We start from the raw sequence: 15,243 nt of genomic DNA on the forward strand, positions 1-15,243 counted from the left end.
AATATACACTGTATGTGTCACAAAAAATAAAGCTGCTAGTTAAAATTCTAAGTTGTTTAGCAAAGTAGTCTTTTAGGTTACTGAATTTTGGCTGAAATTCCTAGTTTTTAGGCTGTGTTTAGGGTTAGGTTTTGTGGCATTTGAGGCATTCGTCCTTTTTGCTACACAGGATCTGTCAAAGCAGATCAAAATCCTAAAACGATAAGGCTGAGTTGTCTTTTAGTACTTTTGATTGTTTAATGACCTCATTTGAAGGCAGGAAGAATATGGTGGAATGAAATATGTCAGGGAGGCTGATGAGTTAGAGCAGAAGCTAGCTCTCTGTAGGGTTCAGTTTGGTTTTGTTGAATGATTATAGAAAGGAGAAAGTAGCAAGTTTAATTTAGAAAGAAGATGCTGGGCTTCAAAAATTTCTCCTAACACATCAGAAAAGCTTCTGGTTCAACATTAGTTTGAAATTGCTGTTTTCAGTGTGATTTTAAAATCCACTAGAATTTTTTTTTTTTAGGTAACTCTTAAAAATGCATGTTACTTAAAACACAAGGTGTACATAAAGGTGTAAAGAAAGGTGCTTTTGCAAAGTGAATCATAGAGGCTCATGAATTGTGGTGGCAGGTTGGCCTGAGCCATCCAGCACAGAGATGCCTGGGAAGCATGGTCAGTCTCCAGCTTTTCTGACTCTTCTCCAGAGGTATCTCCTCAGCCCTAATCTGGGTCTGGCCCAGGTCAAGTGGCATTCAGCAGAGACACCTTTCTGATACGGTTTGGGGTCAACATTTGTGTCGGCTGTCAAACAGTGTCCCCTTGGGCACGATAACATCACCAATGGCCACCGTGCTGGCCAGACACCTGGAGCTGGGGCGAGTGTCAGGCTTCCTTACCTGCTCCCGCTGGGGGACAGTCTGTCCTGACAAAACGCCTCTGGATGCAAGTACTGACAAATGAAGGGATTTGCTTTCTGAGGAATTAACTATGTACGGAAGAAATCGGGCTGAGAATTTGTGTGTTGTATTCTTTTTACATAGTGGTTACAGACCGTGCAGGGTCTGTTGCTGTAGGCGTTTAAAGTGCAAGCTGGCTGAGTTACTTAAAGCCCAGCTGGGGGTTGTTTAATTTCCCTAAATATTATCGCTTTTCCAGCATTTGGACAGAAAGTTTCTTAACCTTGAGGAGAACGGAAACAGCTTTGCTTTAAAATCAGCTGTTTAGTTTAATGCTGAGGTGTGTCTGAAGTTAAGTAAGACATAATAAAGTATAAATTACTTGTTCTTTATTTTAATGTCTTACAGATAACTGGATAAGAGAAGTTCATCTGTGGTGTCCTGAACTGAACGTCCTTTTTTATTATGGTGAGGAATCTAATTTAGAAATGAGTCCCATAATACAGTTGCCTGCACGGTCAGCCTAAGAAAAGATGAGTTGCTTATGGAAGCATTGTTTTTTAAGACAGTTGTTTAAATAAACATACATATTGAGGAATGCATTTCTGTGTACTGTCTTAATTTTTTATATGTATATAGATCTACGTAATATTCATTTTGTGGTTTGTCCTTTTGTAGGATCCCAAGAAGACAGGAAACATCTCAGGGTGGACATTAATAATAAAGTTGTCGACTTCAATGTGATTGTAACTACGTAAGTACGGTAATTAAATAACAAGCGAGCTTTAGTTAGCTCCCGCTGACCTCTAGCGGCACAACAAAGCACAGTGTGTTTGCAGTTTGGTGAGACGGGAAGGGAACTGTATTTTTCAGGTAATTGTTATTTAGGGGTTTATTCGTGTGTAACAGATACTATGTAACAGATGCTTTGTCTATTGTCTAGTAATAATACGTGCTAATAGATACCTACTACTTTGTAATAGATTTGCACACTTATTTTGGAAAGTGTTACTGAGAGCGCTGGCTCATCAAGTAAACTGTAATTATCTGCCAGTAGAAAACTGTGATATGGTTAGTTACTTCTAGGCAGTTTTACTTACTGGCCCTCGCACATTCTCTCCATAACTCTTCAGTATCTTAGAGAACTCAATTTGATTCTGACAACAGCATGTTCATGTTGAATTTGCATTTAATGTATCTTTTGTGGTATTTTTCTCTGACAGATACAACTGTGCAATTAGCAGCTCAGATGATCGAGGACTGTTTCGCAGGTTGAAGCTTAACTATGCAATTTTTGATGAAGGTCATATGCTCAAGAACATGAGCTCTGTACGCTACCAGCACCTTATGACAATTAATGTAAGAGGTTTAGTTACTGCTGGACTGGAGGGGACAACTCCTGTTTTTTCTATTTGTAGTTACAGAGTGGGGGAAATGGATTACTAACTGTAAAGTTCATATACACATAATGTTCCAGAAACTAGAGTATGCAAGTGGATGTAAGTGGTGTGGTCTTAGGAGCGGATCCTGCATTGTAAACTCTTTCAGGGAGACAGGCTCCCAAATAAATGTAATACGTTTCCCATAGCGTCGTTACAATGATGGAAGTGGTTCTGTTTTGGTATTAAGGGATTTTCCAGTTTTATCCCACAGTAGTAAAGACTGCAAAGATGCTAGTCTGATGACTTGTGCTGAAATATTGTGGTATTTAAGGATCTACTTTTGATAGGACTGTGCAAGAAAAGCTAGCTTTAAAAAATTGTTTCTTGTAGCTTGCAGCCTGAGGCAGCAGCATTTAGAAAAAGATAAAATTTGAGTACAGCTCTTTCTCTGATTATGATTTAGCATTGTATTATTTATACAGTAATAATGTACTTATGATCACTTATTGTGACTTATTGTTCAAGATAATATTTTCATCAAAAGCCTTTTTAAGAAACTGATCTTTAAGCAATTAGTGTGACTTGTTCTTGCAATTCAAAACTTCTGTGCAAGTACTGTATGATGTTAGAAAAGATATGATATGGGAGCAACAATTAGCACATTAATTAAAAAAACAACCAAAATAAACAAGAAAAACTTCAGTAGGATGCAGGAGGGCTTTTCTTACATCTAGACTGAAAGTTTTAAATTTGTAGGTGCTCAGTTCCCCACAGATCTGTAAACTGTTTTGTAGACTTCACGAGGAAATTATTAATAATTTAAAATTTTAAAATAAAATAATTAAAAATGTAAATATATGTGAAGTTTAAATAGTTGCAATTTAAGCCAAGCTCATTTTCTAACTTCTCCATATCTCTTTTGTTTCTGCCAATGTATATTTTTAACCTGTTTGACTAATGTTTCTCACTCCTGTTTTCCACTTTGGACAAACAGGCAAAGAATCGCTTACTGCTAACGGGAACTCCAGTTCAAAATAATCTGTTGGAATTGATGTCTCTCTTGAATTTTGTCATGCCACATATGTTCAGCAGTAGCACAAGTGAAATCCGAAGGACATTCTCTTCAAAAACAGTAAGTATTATATACTGTAGTCTTGAAAATAATTTAATTTTTTTTTGCTAGAACACTCCTGTTGCTGCGTAACTCTGCTTTTATTGGTATCTTATGGAAACAGGTAATAAGATTATGAAAATTTAGAAAAGGAAACAGCAAAATAAACCATTTAAAGTAAGAACGTGTTGTAACAGGATATCTTGGAATACTAATGGTCCTGTTGGATCTGTCTGTTCTGGCTGGGTTTTTCATCAAGTTAAAATAGTTAATATAGTGTTACTGCTGAAAATTTCACATTGTAATTAAGTTCTTGCAATATTTTCCTTAGAAGAGTGCTGAAGAACAAAGCATATATGAAAAGGAGAGGATTGCACATGCAAAGCAGATAATAAAACCATTCATCTTAAGGAGAGTAAAGGATGAGGTAATTTTTGCCTTTAAAATAATGGCTTCATATTATTAAAAGGCCTGATAATCTTTGGGACTAACAGTAGAATTTAAGGTCATATTTTTTCAGTACTTATTTTAGCTGTTTATCTAGGAAGAGCAAGAAACTTGAGCTATTATTCGTATTATAGAAGTTGCGAGTAAAAACGTGACCTGCTGCAGCATCAGGTTTTGATGCTTATTATTTGCTGACTATTTACAGTTGAGAATTTTAGTAAGGAAGGATCAGCAAAAGATGATTTAGTGCATGGCAAAGTGATGAGAAGTGAGAAATCCTCCATGTTAACACTAAAATATTTGTGTAATGATGTTTTAACTGAAATGTGCTGTAAATGTGCATTTATGTATGTGTGTATATGTATGACTAGAAATGTGTGTGTTATTTTGCTATCATCAGATTGTTTTTCATTCTAAACCCCAAAACCCATTTAAATTCTCTCTAGAATTGCATATATAAAAGAAAGGGAAAACTTAATAGTGATCCAAAAAGCGTTTCTGTGTAATTGCATAATTTATTAATCAGTGGTTTGAAGAGGGTATCTCTGATGAGCAGGGGAGTAGGTTCTGGGTATTGCCTGTATTACTATTTTTTGCAGTTTTGGAGTGTGCAGACAGTGTTACTTGATGGAGGGGGTGATGTACAATCCAAATCAAGTTATGAGTAAGTTAAACTGCTGACTTAGCCAAGTTGCAGCCAGTGGAAGGAGTTGGGATGTGGAGAATGGAGTGCCTTAAAAGCAGGCTTGTACAATAGTACGGAATTACTGACCACTCACTACAGTACAGTTTTTACCTGGTATGTTTTCATTTTGTCAGGTCCTGAAACAACTACCTCCCAAAAAAGATCTCACTGAATTATGTGCCATGTCTGAGAAACAGGAACAACTATACTGTGATCTTTTAAACAAGCTCAAGAAAACTATTAACAGTAATGGTATGTGAGGATCTTGTTTCCTTTTGCTGGATTTTTTTCATGCCCAGACATATGTTGAATGACCTTTGAAAGCCCTTGCTTTGTAGAAACGCCTGATAATCCTAAACTGACTTTATCCCTTCTGTGAAATTTTTGTAAGTTCAGGTAATGGGTACAGTGTCAAATTCGGTTCTTACAAATGAAGTTCTCCTGAGAGATGAAGATGTCAGGTAGGCATCTATGTACTACTGCTGAATCTACCTTATTTTTTTGTTTACAGAGAAAAACTCAGATATGGGAAATGTAATGATGCAACTTAGAAAAATGGCTAATCACCCTCTTCTGCATCGTCAGTATTACACGACTGACAAGCTCAGGACAATGTCCATGCTTATGCTCAAGGTAAGGTGATGAAATTGAAAAGCAATCATTAAATTCTCAGAATTCTTAATGCAACTTAAATAGATTATTTTTTTTTTTTTTTTTATTATTGTCAGTCCTCTGGTCAAAAGTGTGTCTTCACAAAACTTAATTGTTGCTGCTTTTTATTTCTCTGCATCTATCCAGTGCTCTTATCAAGCTCTGTATGTGCTTAACACTGATTTTTTGGATCAGATACTAGAAGGGAGGGAACAGTTGTGGGACTGCAGTTAGCACCTTTTTATTAGCTCCCCCGTAATGCCTCTTCCCTCCACCCCAAAATTTAAAACCAAAGTAAGAAAAAAATCATGGGTGGGCACTTGAGTTTACTAGTATCTTCTGAGTAGCAAGAAATCTAGGCTGTACAGAACTAACATAGGGAAGGCATAAGTACTGAACTATTGAGGACTTTTTTTTGTAATTTGGCTGGGGTTAATGCCTGTGGAGTTTGGGGAAAATTGTTGCTTCTTTCTAAAGTATAAAAAAAAACCCACAACTGAATATGCAGCAGGTGCCCTAAGAAAGTTGCAGCTGGCTTTGAATATCTTCAGCTTTGTTTTAAAATAAAGCCAGTCAAGGCTGGGGGGGAAGGGAAGAAGTGACCCATTGGTTTATTAAGGATTTTTGTCCCTTTTTATTCCTACTCATACCATCGTACTCTCCAGATGTGGCTTTTCTTTTCCTCTTTCTTCCAGGCATGACATCCCTCTACCCACCCTACATCTTGGGCTGGGCTTCCCATGTCTTCTACCATCTATCCAAGGATTGGACCTCCCTTTTAGGGAATGTGCCTTCAGGGGAAGAGGTCTGATACAGGGGTAAAAGGTCGTAGGGCTTGATGGGTACTAGGTAATTGCTATGGAGGTTAAGCATATACTTCATAGCTTTTGGTAGTACAAATTCTTGTAAAAGCTAAATTGCGAAGTAATGATCCTCTACTATAAAACCTGGGGTTGCAGAGTTCATCTTTTGTTGCTTGCATGAGCCACGCTCTGGCATTTGTCCATGTCTAGTTGTGCTACTCTGTTCTTTCAGAAATTTTGGATGTTATTGTGTGGTGTCTTTTGTTTTTTCTTGTCTGTCTGGTGAGACTGTGTATTGCATTATTTCCCTTGATTTTTTGCTAACAGGAACCCACGCATTGTGATGCTAATCCTGACCTTATCTTTGAAGATATGACAGTAATGACAGATTTTGAGCTGCATTTGCTTTGTAAGCAATATTCTCATGTCAGCGACTTCAAGTTAGACATGGATCAGATCTTGGATTCTGGGAAGTTTAGAGCACTGGAATGCATTCTCTCTGACCTTAAAGAGAAGGTTGGTACTACAGATGGCTGAAATACCTTTTCCTGTCGATCTAAAGGGTGGCTCTAAGTAACTGGTTAAATTAACATCTGCTAGTTTTATATGCAACCCAGTTGCTATTCTGTGGGGTATTAGAGTGTGATTTAGTGCACGTGTAGTATTGCAAAGCAATACTCACAGCTTTTCACGTGCAGCCCTGCATATGCATGTTACTGGAGACACAGCTAAAATAAGCTTTCCCATTTTTTCCAAGTTTCAGGATATTCATCGCAGGTTACCACTACTTTCTCAAATGTACAGGAGGGTTAGCATCATTTTCACAGCTCATGAATTTTGACCCTCTTTTGGCAGTTGAATAAGACTGTATTACATCAGAATAATCATGTATATGTTAAGGCAGCATGAAGGTAAGAAGAGGTCACTGTTAAAGTCATAGATTCGAACCAACTTACTTTACAAATAAGCACGTTCCATAATACTTCAGTGTATCCTGAATTTACATAAGTGTGTGCTATGTATCTGTTCAATTATTTCAGATAACACAGAACAGTAGCACTCTTTTATATAGAATATAGCTTAAATATAGGTATTTAATGAAAACATTTTGTTGACGTTTATAATGGAGTAGATCTGGCATTTATGATTTTGACGTGATTTCTAGATTGCTTGAGTCACCTAAGTGCAAAGTAACTAAACTATTGGACAAAATGTGGGTTAATGCAGCAGAAATACTGGATATGGTATCTTCACTGAGAGTCAGTCCTGACTTGATGAATTTCAGCTTAGTCTTTTAGTTCGGAAAACAGGAATTCAAAGTAAAAGCATGTATTTGCACCAGTAAAGTATTAGTATAGTTTGTTATTTGTAATTGGTGTGGTTTAAAACTTTTGTTTTGCTTTGTCATTTCCAGGGTGACAGAGTTGTACTGTTTAGCCAGTTTACTATGATGCTGGATATCTTGGAAGTTTTCCTAAAACACCGGCAACATAGATATATTAGGTTGGATGGAAAAACACAGATTTCTGATAGGTACGTGACACTTGCTGAAGATGAGAGAGGAAAAAATGGATGTGTGCATGGAGGAGTGGGGGAGGTGGCTTAAAACCCTTACCTTTGTTTTCCAATGTGTGGAATTCTGTGGTCACTGGGCATTGACTATAGAAGGGGTTTAATGTTGGATTTCAGATTGCCTTAGTAAGGATGAGGCTGAAAGGTGAGTTTTAGATGGTTGGATTATAGCCCTAGCCGTTGAAACAGACAACTTGAGTCTTCAGCAGTTCATGGTGTGTTAGTTTTGCTTGTGTCTCAGCATCACGAAAGCTCACCTGTAGATATTCCTTAGAAGTACAGTGTATCTCTGTTACAACAGGCAGATAAACCCCTTTGTTACTCTAGGACAAACCATTTACTCTGTCCTTCACAGCTGAAAATGTTGCTATGCTTTTCTTGTATTAGAGCTGTGCTGGTTTTCTGCTGTTTCCTGTTTCATGACTACTTCAATTTTTTTTTAGGTGCTCTTTTTCTTTGTTTCAAAAACCTGTCATTCTTGCTGTGGTATTAATTTCCACTTACAGCTGAAGCCTGTACAGAAAATAATCATGACACTACATTCCTCTCCCCCTTCCCATTTGTTTCATGCTCTTCAGTCTTCCCTCATTCTCCAACTTGCTCGTTTTATTTGATGATTGTCCAAAATCTTTTTTCAAGCCTCTTTTCTTTGCTATCAATCTGCCACTCTGAGTATGTTTCTCTGGTCACTGCTGAGGACTGTTAGTACCCTTTTTTTCTGTCTGCATAACATCTGTACTTTTGAACTGCTTTGCAAATGCCCTTTTAGAAGATTATTGTCCTAACTTCTGTATTCAACTCTGGAGCCAGTGTGGTGTTTTGTCTAAGGCCTGATTGCATGTGTTCTGCAGGATACATCTAATAGATCAGTTCAATACAGATATGGGTATATTTGTATTCCTCCTGTCAACCAAAGCTGGTGGCTTGGGAATTAATCTGACCTCAGCGAATGTTGTTATTCTTCATGACATTGATTGCAACCCATACAATGATAAGCAAGCAGAAGACCGATGCCATAGAGTAGGTCAGACGAGGTAAGACTTTTTCATTACAATGCTTGTTTTTTCTTGGAGGCAAGCTCTTAAAGGAGGCTAAAAGGACAGTATTCTATGATTGTAAAATTCCATTTTACGGAGAGACTTCTGTAAACCAGCTCTGGGTTGTGTGGGTGCTAGGTAATTGTAATTGCCTCGCCACATGTTGCTTCCAGAAGAAATGTTACTTACTTTCTCCTCTTTTTTCCGGTTCTTCATAACTCTGAAATTATAATTCTCAAATTTCTGGTGCTAGGAACTATTTCAAGGCAATTCTGAAGTCTTTGGGACTGTTAGGCAAAGCTGTTTGTTCTCTTCAGGAGGCTTCAAAGCTCTGAAGTGCTACCTAATCATAAGCAGTGAAACCATGGACTGTTTTAGAGTCCTCGGTCAGAATAAGCTAATGTGAGCAACAGAGTATGTTTAGTAACTTATGTTTCAACTCTAGTCTGTGATGAGGAGGAAGTTGGGCTGTTTCTGTTAACAGATTTTTGTGACTGTCCAGACTTTGTGGTGGCTGGGAGTGCAGGAGAAAACAAGTTTTCTGGCAGTACAGAGCACGGCTGGTTCAGACAGAAAAACTAGATGCGCTTTTTATTGCTCTTTTTGTTCATGTTCTCCTTGTTTTAAACCACTGCTAGTTGAGCAAAGGCATGGTATCCTTCCCTTTTGCATGACTCCAAAGAAAATATAAAAATGCATTTATCCTGTTTTGTGGTTTTCAGGGAAGTAAAAGTCATAAAGCTAATCAGTAAGGGGACTATTGAAGAATCCATGCTCAAAATCAGCCAGCAGAAACTGAAGTTAGAACAAGATATGACTGCAGCAGATGCAGGTAAGTCTCTTGCACATAATGATGGCCATTTAAGTGAAATAAGGTTGCTGCAATATATTATTCTCAAAAAAAACCAAGGTTCTTGATGCAAACGAGCCTTCTTATTTTGGGGGTTTTTTCATGTTCAATAGATCTTTCTAGTTTATTTGTGCTGATTATTGTTTAGTTTGACACGAAGTGTCCTCTGACTCTGACCCCCAAATCAGTGACAGACTCCTACAAGTAGGGGATTTTGTACAGTTTTGGGGATCTAGGCTTTTTTCTGTTTGTGAAGTATTTTGAGCTGTACTAATGCTTGGTTTGATTCCTCAGGAGAAGAAGGAACCATTCCAGCTGATATAGCCACACTACTAAAAGCTTCATTAGGTCTCTGAAATGTAAATATGTTGTTTAATTCAAGGAAGAAAGGTGATGTTGTACCCCAAGGACTCTTACATTATTGATGACCGTGAGTTTTATGAACATTTATAACTTTTTGTAGTTTCTTTATTGTATTCCTCATGGTATTGAAAATTTTTAACACTGATAGCATTCTTTTGATGCTTAAAACATAAGTGGCCCAAATGTGCCAACATCGATGCTGATATTATTTTACAGATTGCTTTTCAAAATGGGGACCTAAGTAGTAACTGTTTTAACAAACCTGCTACTGCTTAAGATTTGTCAGTATTTTTGTAATTATTTCTACCTCCAAATTATATATATATAAACTGTCTGTTTCACTGGATTCTGTGTGTAGATTTTTATGTGCCTTATTTGACAATGCTCAAGTCTGTTTCTGCTTGTTTTGGTTCATTTGATGTACTGTACTGGTTTTGTATCAACTTGTTCAAATAAAATTCCATAGATTAACAAAATATTTTCATTTTGTGGTTATTGCGGGGTTGGATCATAACTTTCATGTTATAAATCAAACAGGCAACTTCCAGACTAGCTGAAATGTTACATTTGAACTGACTTGGCTTTATCCAGCAGTAGTTAATTACTAATATTTCATTATGCTCTAATCACAGGTGTGTTAGGGTATTGATTATAAAAATAGGATTCCTGCCAAATAGAACTTTCCATCCAGGTCACAAGTTTTTTCTCGGTCCTCGGTATAGATACCAGGTTTGTGCTCTGCCAATGAAGTGCCCTAACCTCAAAGCTTATGTCTTACTCTTTTCTTGAAGTTTGTTAAGTTTGAATTCATCTCAGTGAAATGAAGAGCTTCAGTGGTATCAATGATGAGGTACGCCTCCACCTGAAGTTTATAATCTGCTGGCCAGGATGTGATTTGAGGAGGTAGGAGAGGGGGATGTCCATTTACTTGGATCGAGGAAAAGACTGGAATTTGGTCTTTTGAACTCAGAGTGGTTAAGGTTCAGATTGGCACTCTTTTAGAAGCTGGGGAAAGGCGAAATATGGGGAAATCCTTACTGCCCCTGCCTTCTGTTACAACTTTGGCTGCTGTATGCTCTGTGCAGAGCTCATCAAATTTGTACCAGGCTGAATCTGAGGACTGCATCCTAGAATTCACTCTTGCCTTTTAATATGGGGCTGACAGATAGCTACCACTTTTCTGTTTGTGGTTATTACAGTCAGAAGAGTCTTCTTGCCTCTTTTGAAGGAACTTAAACACTTTTATGTGAAGAGCAGAGAAGGGGATCTGGAGTCCATGGTTGCCCAGTGTTTCACCTTGTCCAACTCACAGATCACTTCACTGACTAATGACTAGCAGTATCTGAGGACATCTGGTGTGTTTTGGTTTGGTTATGGTTGTGGGTGTTTTTTCCAACTGTATGTGATTTCTGCAAGTATGAAATGGATGGAAAATAAAATCTTTTAAATTTTTTCAAAGCATGAACTAAACTTTACTTGCCTTTTACTGGAAATTTTCCATGGCTGTGCTGCATGTTCCAAAATGCACAGCTGAAATAGGGTGAAGGAATATAGTATTACATGGAATGGGAAAAAGGTAAGAATCCGTTTGTCTGCTGTGCTGCTTTAATTCCACATGTTTTGTGAGACTAAATAGTGGGATTTAACACACAACCACAAGTGTTTAATGCTACAGTTAATTAGGTTGTCTGTTTCTGTTGAGCATGATCCTGACCCAACTCTTACCCCCATTACATTTGCACATTATCACCTGTTTGCTTCAGATATGAAATGAAACAAAATGCCTGCCCTGTAGGGTGTTTTTGTATGGTGGTTGGGTTTGGTATGTGCATGTAATCAGTTAAAGTATTCTAGCAGAGCAGTGGTTACTTCTTGAACAATCATACATCAGCAATATTAAACATCATAGACCCCCTGGGGTCAGTATCTGTCAAGCGCTATGAAGCTCATATGTTTCTGCCTTGTTTGTTTGTTTATTGGAACTGTTTCTGCCTTCTTTAATTGGGGGTCTTAAGAGTTTGTAGAGTCGCCATCCTTGGAGATGTTCAGAAGCTGTCTGGACACAATCCTGAACAGCTGGCTCTAGGTGGCCCCACTTGAGCAGGGGGTTTGGACCAGATGACCTCCAGAGATCCCTTCAACTTCAACCATTCTGTCATTCTGTGTGACTGGTGGGGAAGGATGTACAGGGGGGGAAAAAAACCCTACAGCTATTTGAAGACTGGTGGGGAAGGGAGGGAGTGGGAGCTGAAGAAGGAAAAGTCTGCAAAGAGCTATAACGAAGCATTTGAGGAATTACAAAGCAGGTGGAGATACCGTACTGGAATGAGCAAAAGATTGGATCTTCCTTGCTGTTCTGCCAGAGCCTGGTTTGTTGCTGAACTGTTAGCGGTTGTTTGGCATTACTAATGATTCAATGAGATAATATTTCTGGTGGGAGGGAAAAGCAAGCGTGAAGGGAAATACGCTCCCAATAGTGTCCGTTTTCAGCCCAGAGGACTGCCCATTTGTTGTGGTTTAGCTGCTTATGCCACACAGTGGAGTTCTCTTGCAAGCACTTGTCTCCCCTTGAGTTCATGTAAACTGCTTGCATCTACACACTGGTTGCATTGCCAGGATTTCCACCTACCTGTTTTCTCCAGTGCTGGAAGAACAAACTGTTCATTCATTTGTTCCAAACCTGGTTTCCACCCCTGCCACTCCCCCCCGACTTGTCTCCTGCTTACTGGAAGAGATACTGAGCTCCTGAGTGTTTCTGCAGCTGGTGTGTTTATGGAGAACTGGTGCTGTTTTTTTCTTTTTGTTTTGGGGTGGGGGAGGATCTTCGGATGCTTAGCACAAGATTCAAGAGGCTAAAGAAAGTGCTTGAGAAACCTGAGTTTGTTGACTAAGTGGGTCTTTTTCTTGTGTGGTGTCCTTAGTACTCCCACATGTTTATCCTCTCTGTTAATTAGCCTACTTTTTTCTCCAGACTGAAAGTCTACAATAAACAAAGTATTGTTGAGATTACATCTCTGCAGGAAGCTTTATTCATCTCTTCTCCTTTTGAGAGCCCACAGAACATTAATTAGGTTGATCAAGCACTTTATTAGTTGTGAGGGGGGAAATGTGGCTGAAACCACACCTCTCCTTCAGGCTCTACCCTACTAAATCAGATTTTTAGTTTTTCTCCTATGGCAGATGTTGAGTTTGTATAGCATACCCATCTGAAATTAATTTAAATGATTCTAAAATTAATAACTTAGGGTGCTTATGTTGAAAACTAAACATGCATTTGTTTTTTCCAGTCTGAACAGCTGATCTACATTATAGTCTTTGGTCTTTTCTGGATCCATGCTGCAATAGCTGGAAGTGCTTGCACTCTGTCTCTGAGAGCCAAAAGCCTGGGGTAGTTGTCTGCCAGGTCAGGTTTACAGGACAGAAGTGTAGTACTGCACACATCCCAGTAGAAATCGGCCCATGTTACCTGGTGGAAATGGGAGAGAAAGCAATAAATTTTAGTCAGTAATCTCAAAAGCGGGGGCTAACATTTTCAGCAAACTGCAGAAATGAAACATGATCTGTTTGTGTAAGATGGTTTTATGGGTTTTTTTAGGCTGTAATTACAGAGCTAGTAATTAGGTTGCAATGCAAGGCTTGAATTAAGTAAAAACTGGTTAAATAAAGCCCTTTCTATGAATATTAATTGCATTATAATATCAATATTTTCTGCTGAAACTGTGCTGCAGAGAAGTGTTTTAATGGCTTCCAAACAGTTCTGGGTAAAAAAGGGGATTACACTTTCATGGAGTTGTTTTTCATATTGTCCTGTAAATTGGTCAGTGGTTATAAGCAGAGTTCTAAACTCCCATCTGTATTGACTAGTACAAAGGCATTTTGTAATGTTTGGAGTCAACATACTTCTAAACTGGTTTAGAGAAAACGCAAATCCTCATCCTGGTTTGCCTTGCTCTTCTAATAGTTGGAAAACAATTTCCACTTTGCAATTGAGCAACCGACTGTATTGGTAAGAACAAAGAGTTAAAAAAGCAGGGGGGAGTTGTTTCATGGGCTGGCGTGAAGTCCAGAAATTCAACAACAGTCACTGATTTTATTTTTCTTGCGGCCTGGTTGGAATGGGAGAAACAAAAATTATACTTACAGACTTCCCTACCAGCCAGTTGTTATCCCCCAAGAAAGTATCCAAATCTTTCAGTAACTCGGGTGCTTTGTTGGTGAGGATATCATCAAATGCTTTTTTCTGAGGGAAGGATGAAACACAAAGATGCATACCAATGCGTAAGTAGTCAGCAAAACTGAACTTTTGGGGCTTTCTTACTTGTGAAAAAGAAAGCTGAAATCTGGAAAAGGTGACGGTGGAATCGTTTGATCCGATACAAACTTTGGAGTGCTCTCAGTTCTTGGAAGGAGGAGTGTACTAACATCCAAGTCAGGATTTATACAGCAATCAGCAATTATTTAAGATAAGCGAATAAATACAGAGGTAACTGTCATTTGGATGCATTCAAAGGGGAGCTATAGAATTTAGGAAAGCTGAGATAATTACCCACGAAGTGGGTGAGATGTCCAAAACACGACATTTGTGGCTCAGTGAGCTGTGACTTAAGCTAGTTGCTCCCTTAATGAACACCTGAGATGCTGTGGCACTGTGTGGGGGGTGATGCTGCTTGTTTATCTGTGCTAACAGCCACCCAGCTGTGGCAAGACGGGGGCCCTGCCATAGATTTAGAAAGAATCCATCTATAAAATAACATTCCTAATGTCTTATGGTCATTTCTTTGGGACTTTTTTGGATGTTACGTTTTCTAGTGTACAGGGTCTCAGGCTTCCAAAATCCCTTTAGCTCAGGCTCTCCGTGCTGTCAGTCAGGTGCTGCTCAGTTATCTTTCCTTATCAGCCCCTCTCGTGTGAAATGTGGAACCTGGGTTTGGGCTTTTGCTGTGTTTATCTTTGAATTTTTGTGTTAGCAGATTATTCTGCTTTTTTTTTTGTCTCTGCAGCAATGAGATTTTAGGTGGCTAAAAGACTGAAGTCTACATGGAAGCATATGCGTGTTAGTATTTGTGTGAAAATGATAAAGTATGAGGGTATGTATATATCTCCACTAGGTGTTCCCCACAGCAGAAAGTTTTAAGGCTGCTTTTAGATGGTTAGGTGTTTCCTTTGGACAGGGAAACTGTTTCTGGTTTTCTTTTCTCACCTGCGGGGAAGCACTTGAGATTGCAGACTGTTGTGATCATCTGGTCTGACTAATGTGGCACAGTTTGTGCACTTAATGTGCTTGGCCTGATTTTGGAGGAACGTACTCAGGCTTGGTTAAGTAAGCACTGCTATACAGGAATGGAATGATTTCAACAGCTTTGAAATTCAGGTTAATAAAAAAATAACTCTAGAAGAGGCAGCAGCCTAAATGGCCCCCCAAAATGCAGGCTGAAATCAAACCAGTCTTTCTGCAGAACGT

At 38.6% G+C, this 15,243-nt stretch overlaps 2 protein-coding genes across 3 annotated transcripts in view; one reads left to right on the forward strand and one right to left on the reverse strand.

Moving 5' to 3' along the window:
* SMARCAD1 (SWI/SNF-related, matrix-associated actin-dependent regulator of chromatin, subfamily a, containing DEAD/H box 1) overlaps window positions 1-10,258 on the forward strand; it is a 45,778-nt gene extending 35,520 nt beyond the window's left edge. For both annotated transcript variants that reach the window (XM_056339659.1, XM_056339668.1), the window contains exons 13-24: window positions 1,290-1,349; window positions 1,560-1,635; window positions 2,105-2,240; window positions 3,258-3,395; window positions 3,706-3,801; window positions 4,641-4,758; window positions 5,018-5,139; window positions 6,288-6,476; window positions 7,375-7,493; window positions 8,384-8,566; window positions 9,292-9,401; window positions 9,714-10,258. In XM_056339659.1, the coding sequence (XP_056195634.1) occupies window positions 1,290-1,349; window positions 1,560-1,635; window positions 2,105-2,240; window positions 3,258-3,395; window positions 3,706-3,801; window positions 4,641-4,758; window positions 5,018-5,139; window positions 6,288-6,476; window positions 7,375-7,493; window positions 8,384-8,566; window positions 9,292-9,401; window positions 9,714-9,775 (1,409 nt within the window). In that variant the 3' untranslated portion in view covers window positions 9,776-10,258. The remainder of the gene's footprint in view (window positions 1-1,289; window positions 1,350-1,559; window positions 1,636-2,104; window positions 2,241-3,257; window positions 3,396-3,705; window positions 3,802-4,640; window positions 4,759-5,017; window positions 5,140-6,287; window positions 6,477-7,374; window positions 7,494-8,383; window positions 8,567-9,291; window positions 9,402-9,713) is intronic.
* A 2,530-nt stretch (window positions 10,259-12,788) lies between these two features.
* HPGDS (hematopoietic prostaglandin D synthase) overlaps window positions 12,789-15,243 on the reverse strand; it is a 30,176-nt gene continuing 27,721 nt past the window's right edge. The window contains exons 5-6 of the mRNA XM_056340761.1: window positions 13,924-14,022; window positions 12,789-13,248 (exon numbers count right to left, since the gene is read on the reverse strand). Of these exons, the coding sequence (XP_056196736.1) occupies window positions 13,084-13,248; window positions 13,924-14,022 (264 nt within the window). The 3' untranslated portion in view covers window positions 12,789-13,083. The remainder of the gene's footprint in view (window positions 13,249-13,923; window positions 14,023-15,243) is intronic.

Source organism: Falco biarmicus, chromosome 1 (genome assembly GCF_023638135.1).
Source record: "Falco biarmicus isolate bFalBia1 chromosome 1, bFalBia1.pri, whole genome shotgun sequence".
Taxonomy (NCBI): domain Eukaryota; kingdom Metazoa; phylum Chordata; class Aves; order Falconiformes; family Falconidae; genus Falco; species Falco biarmicus.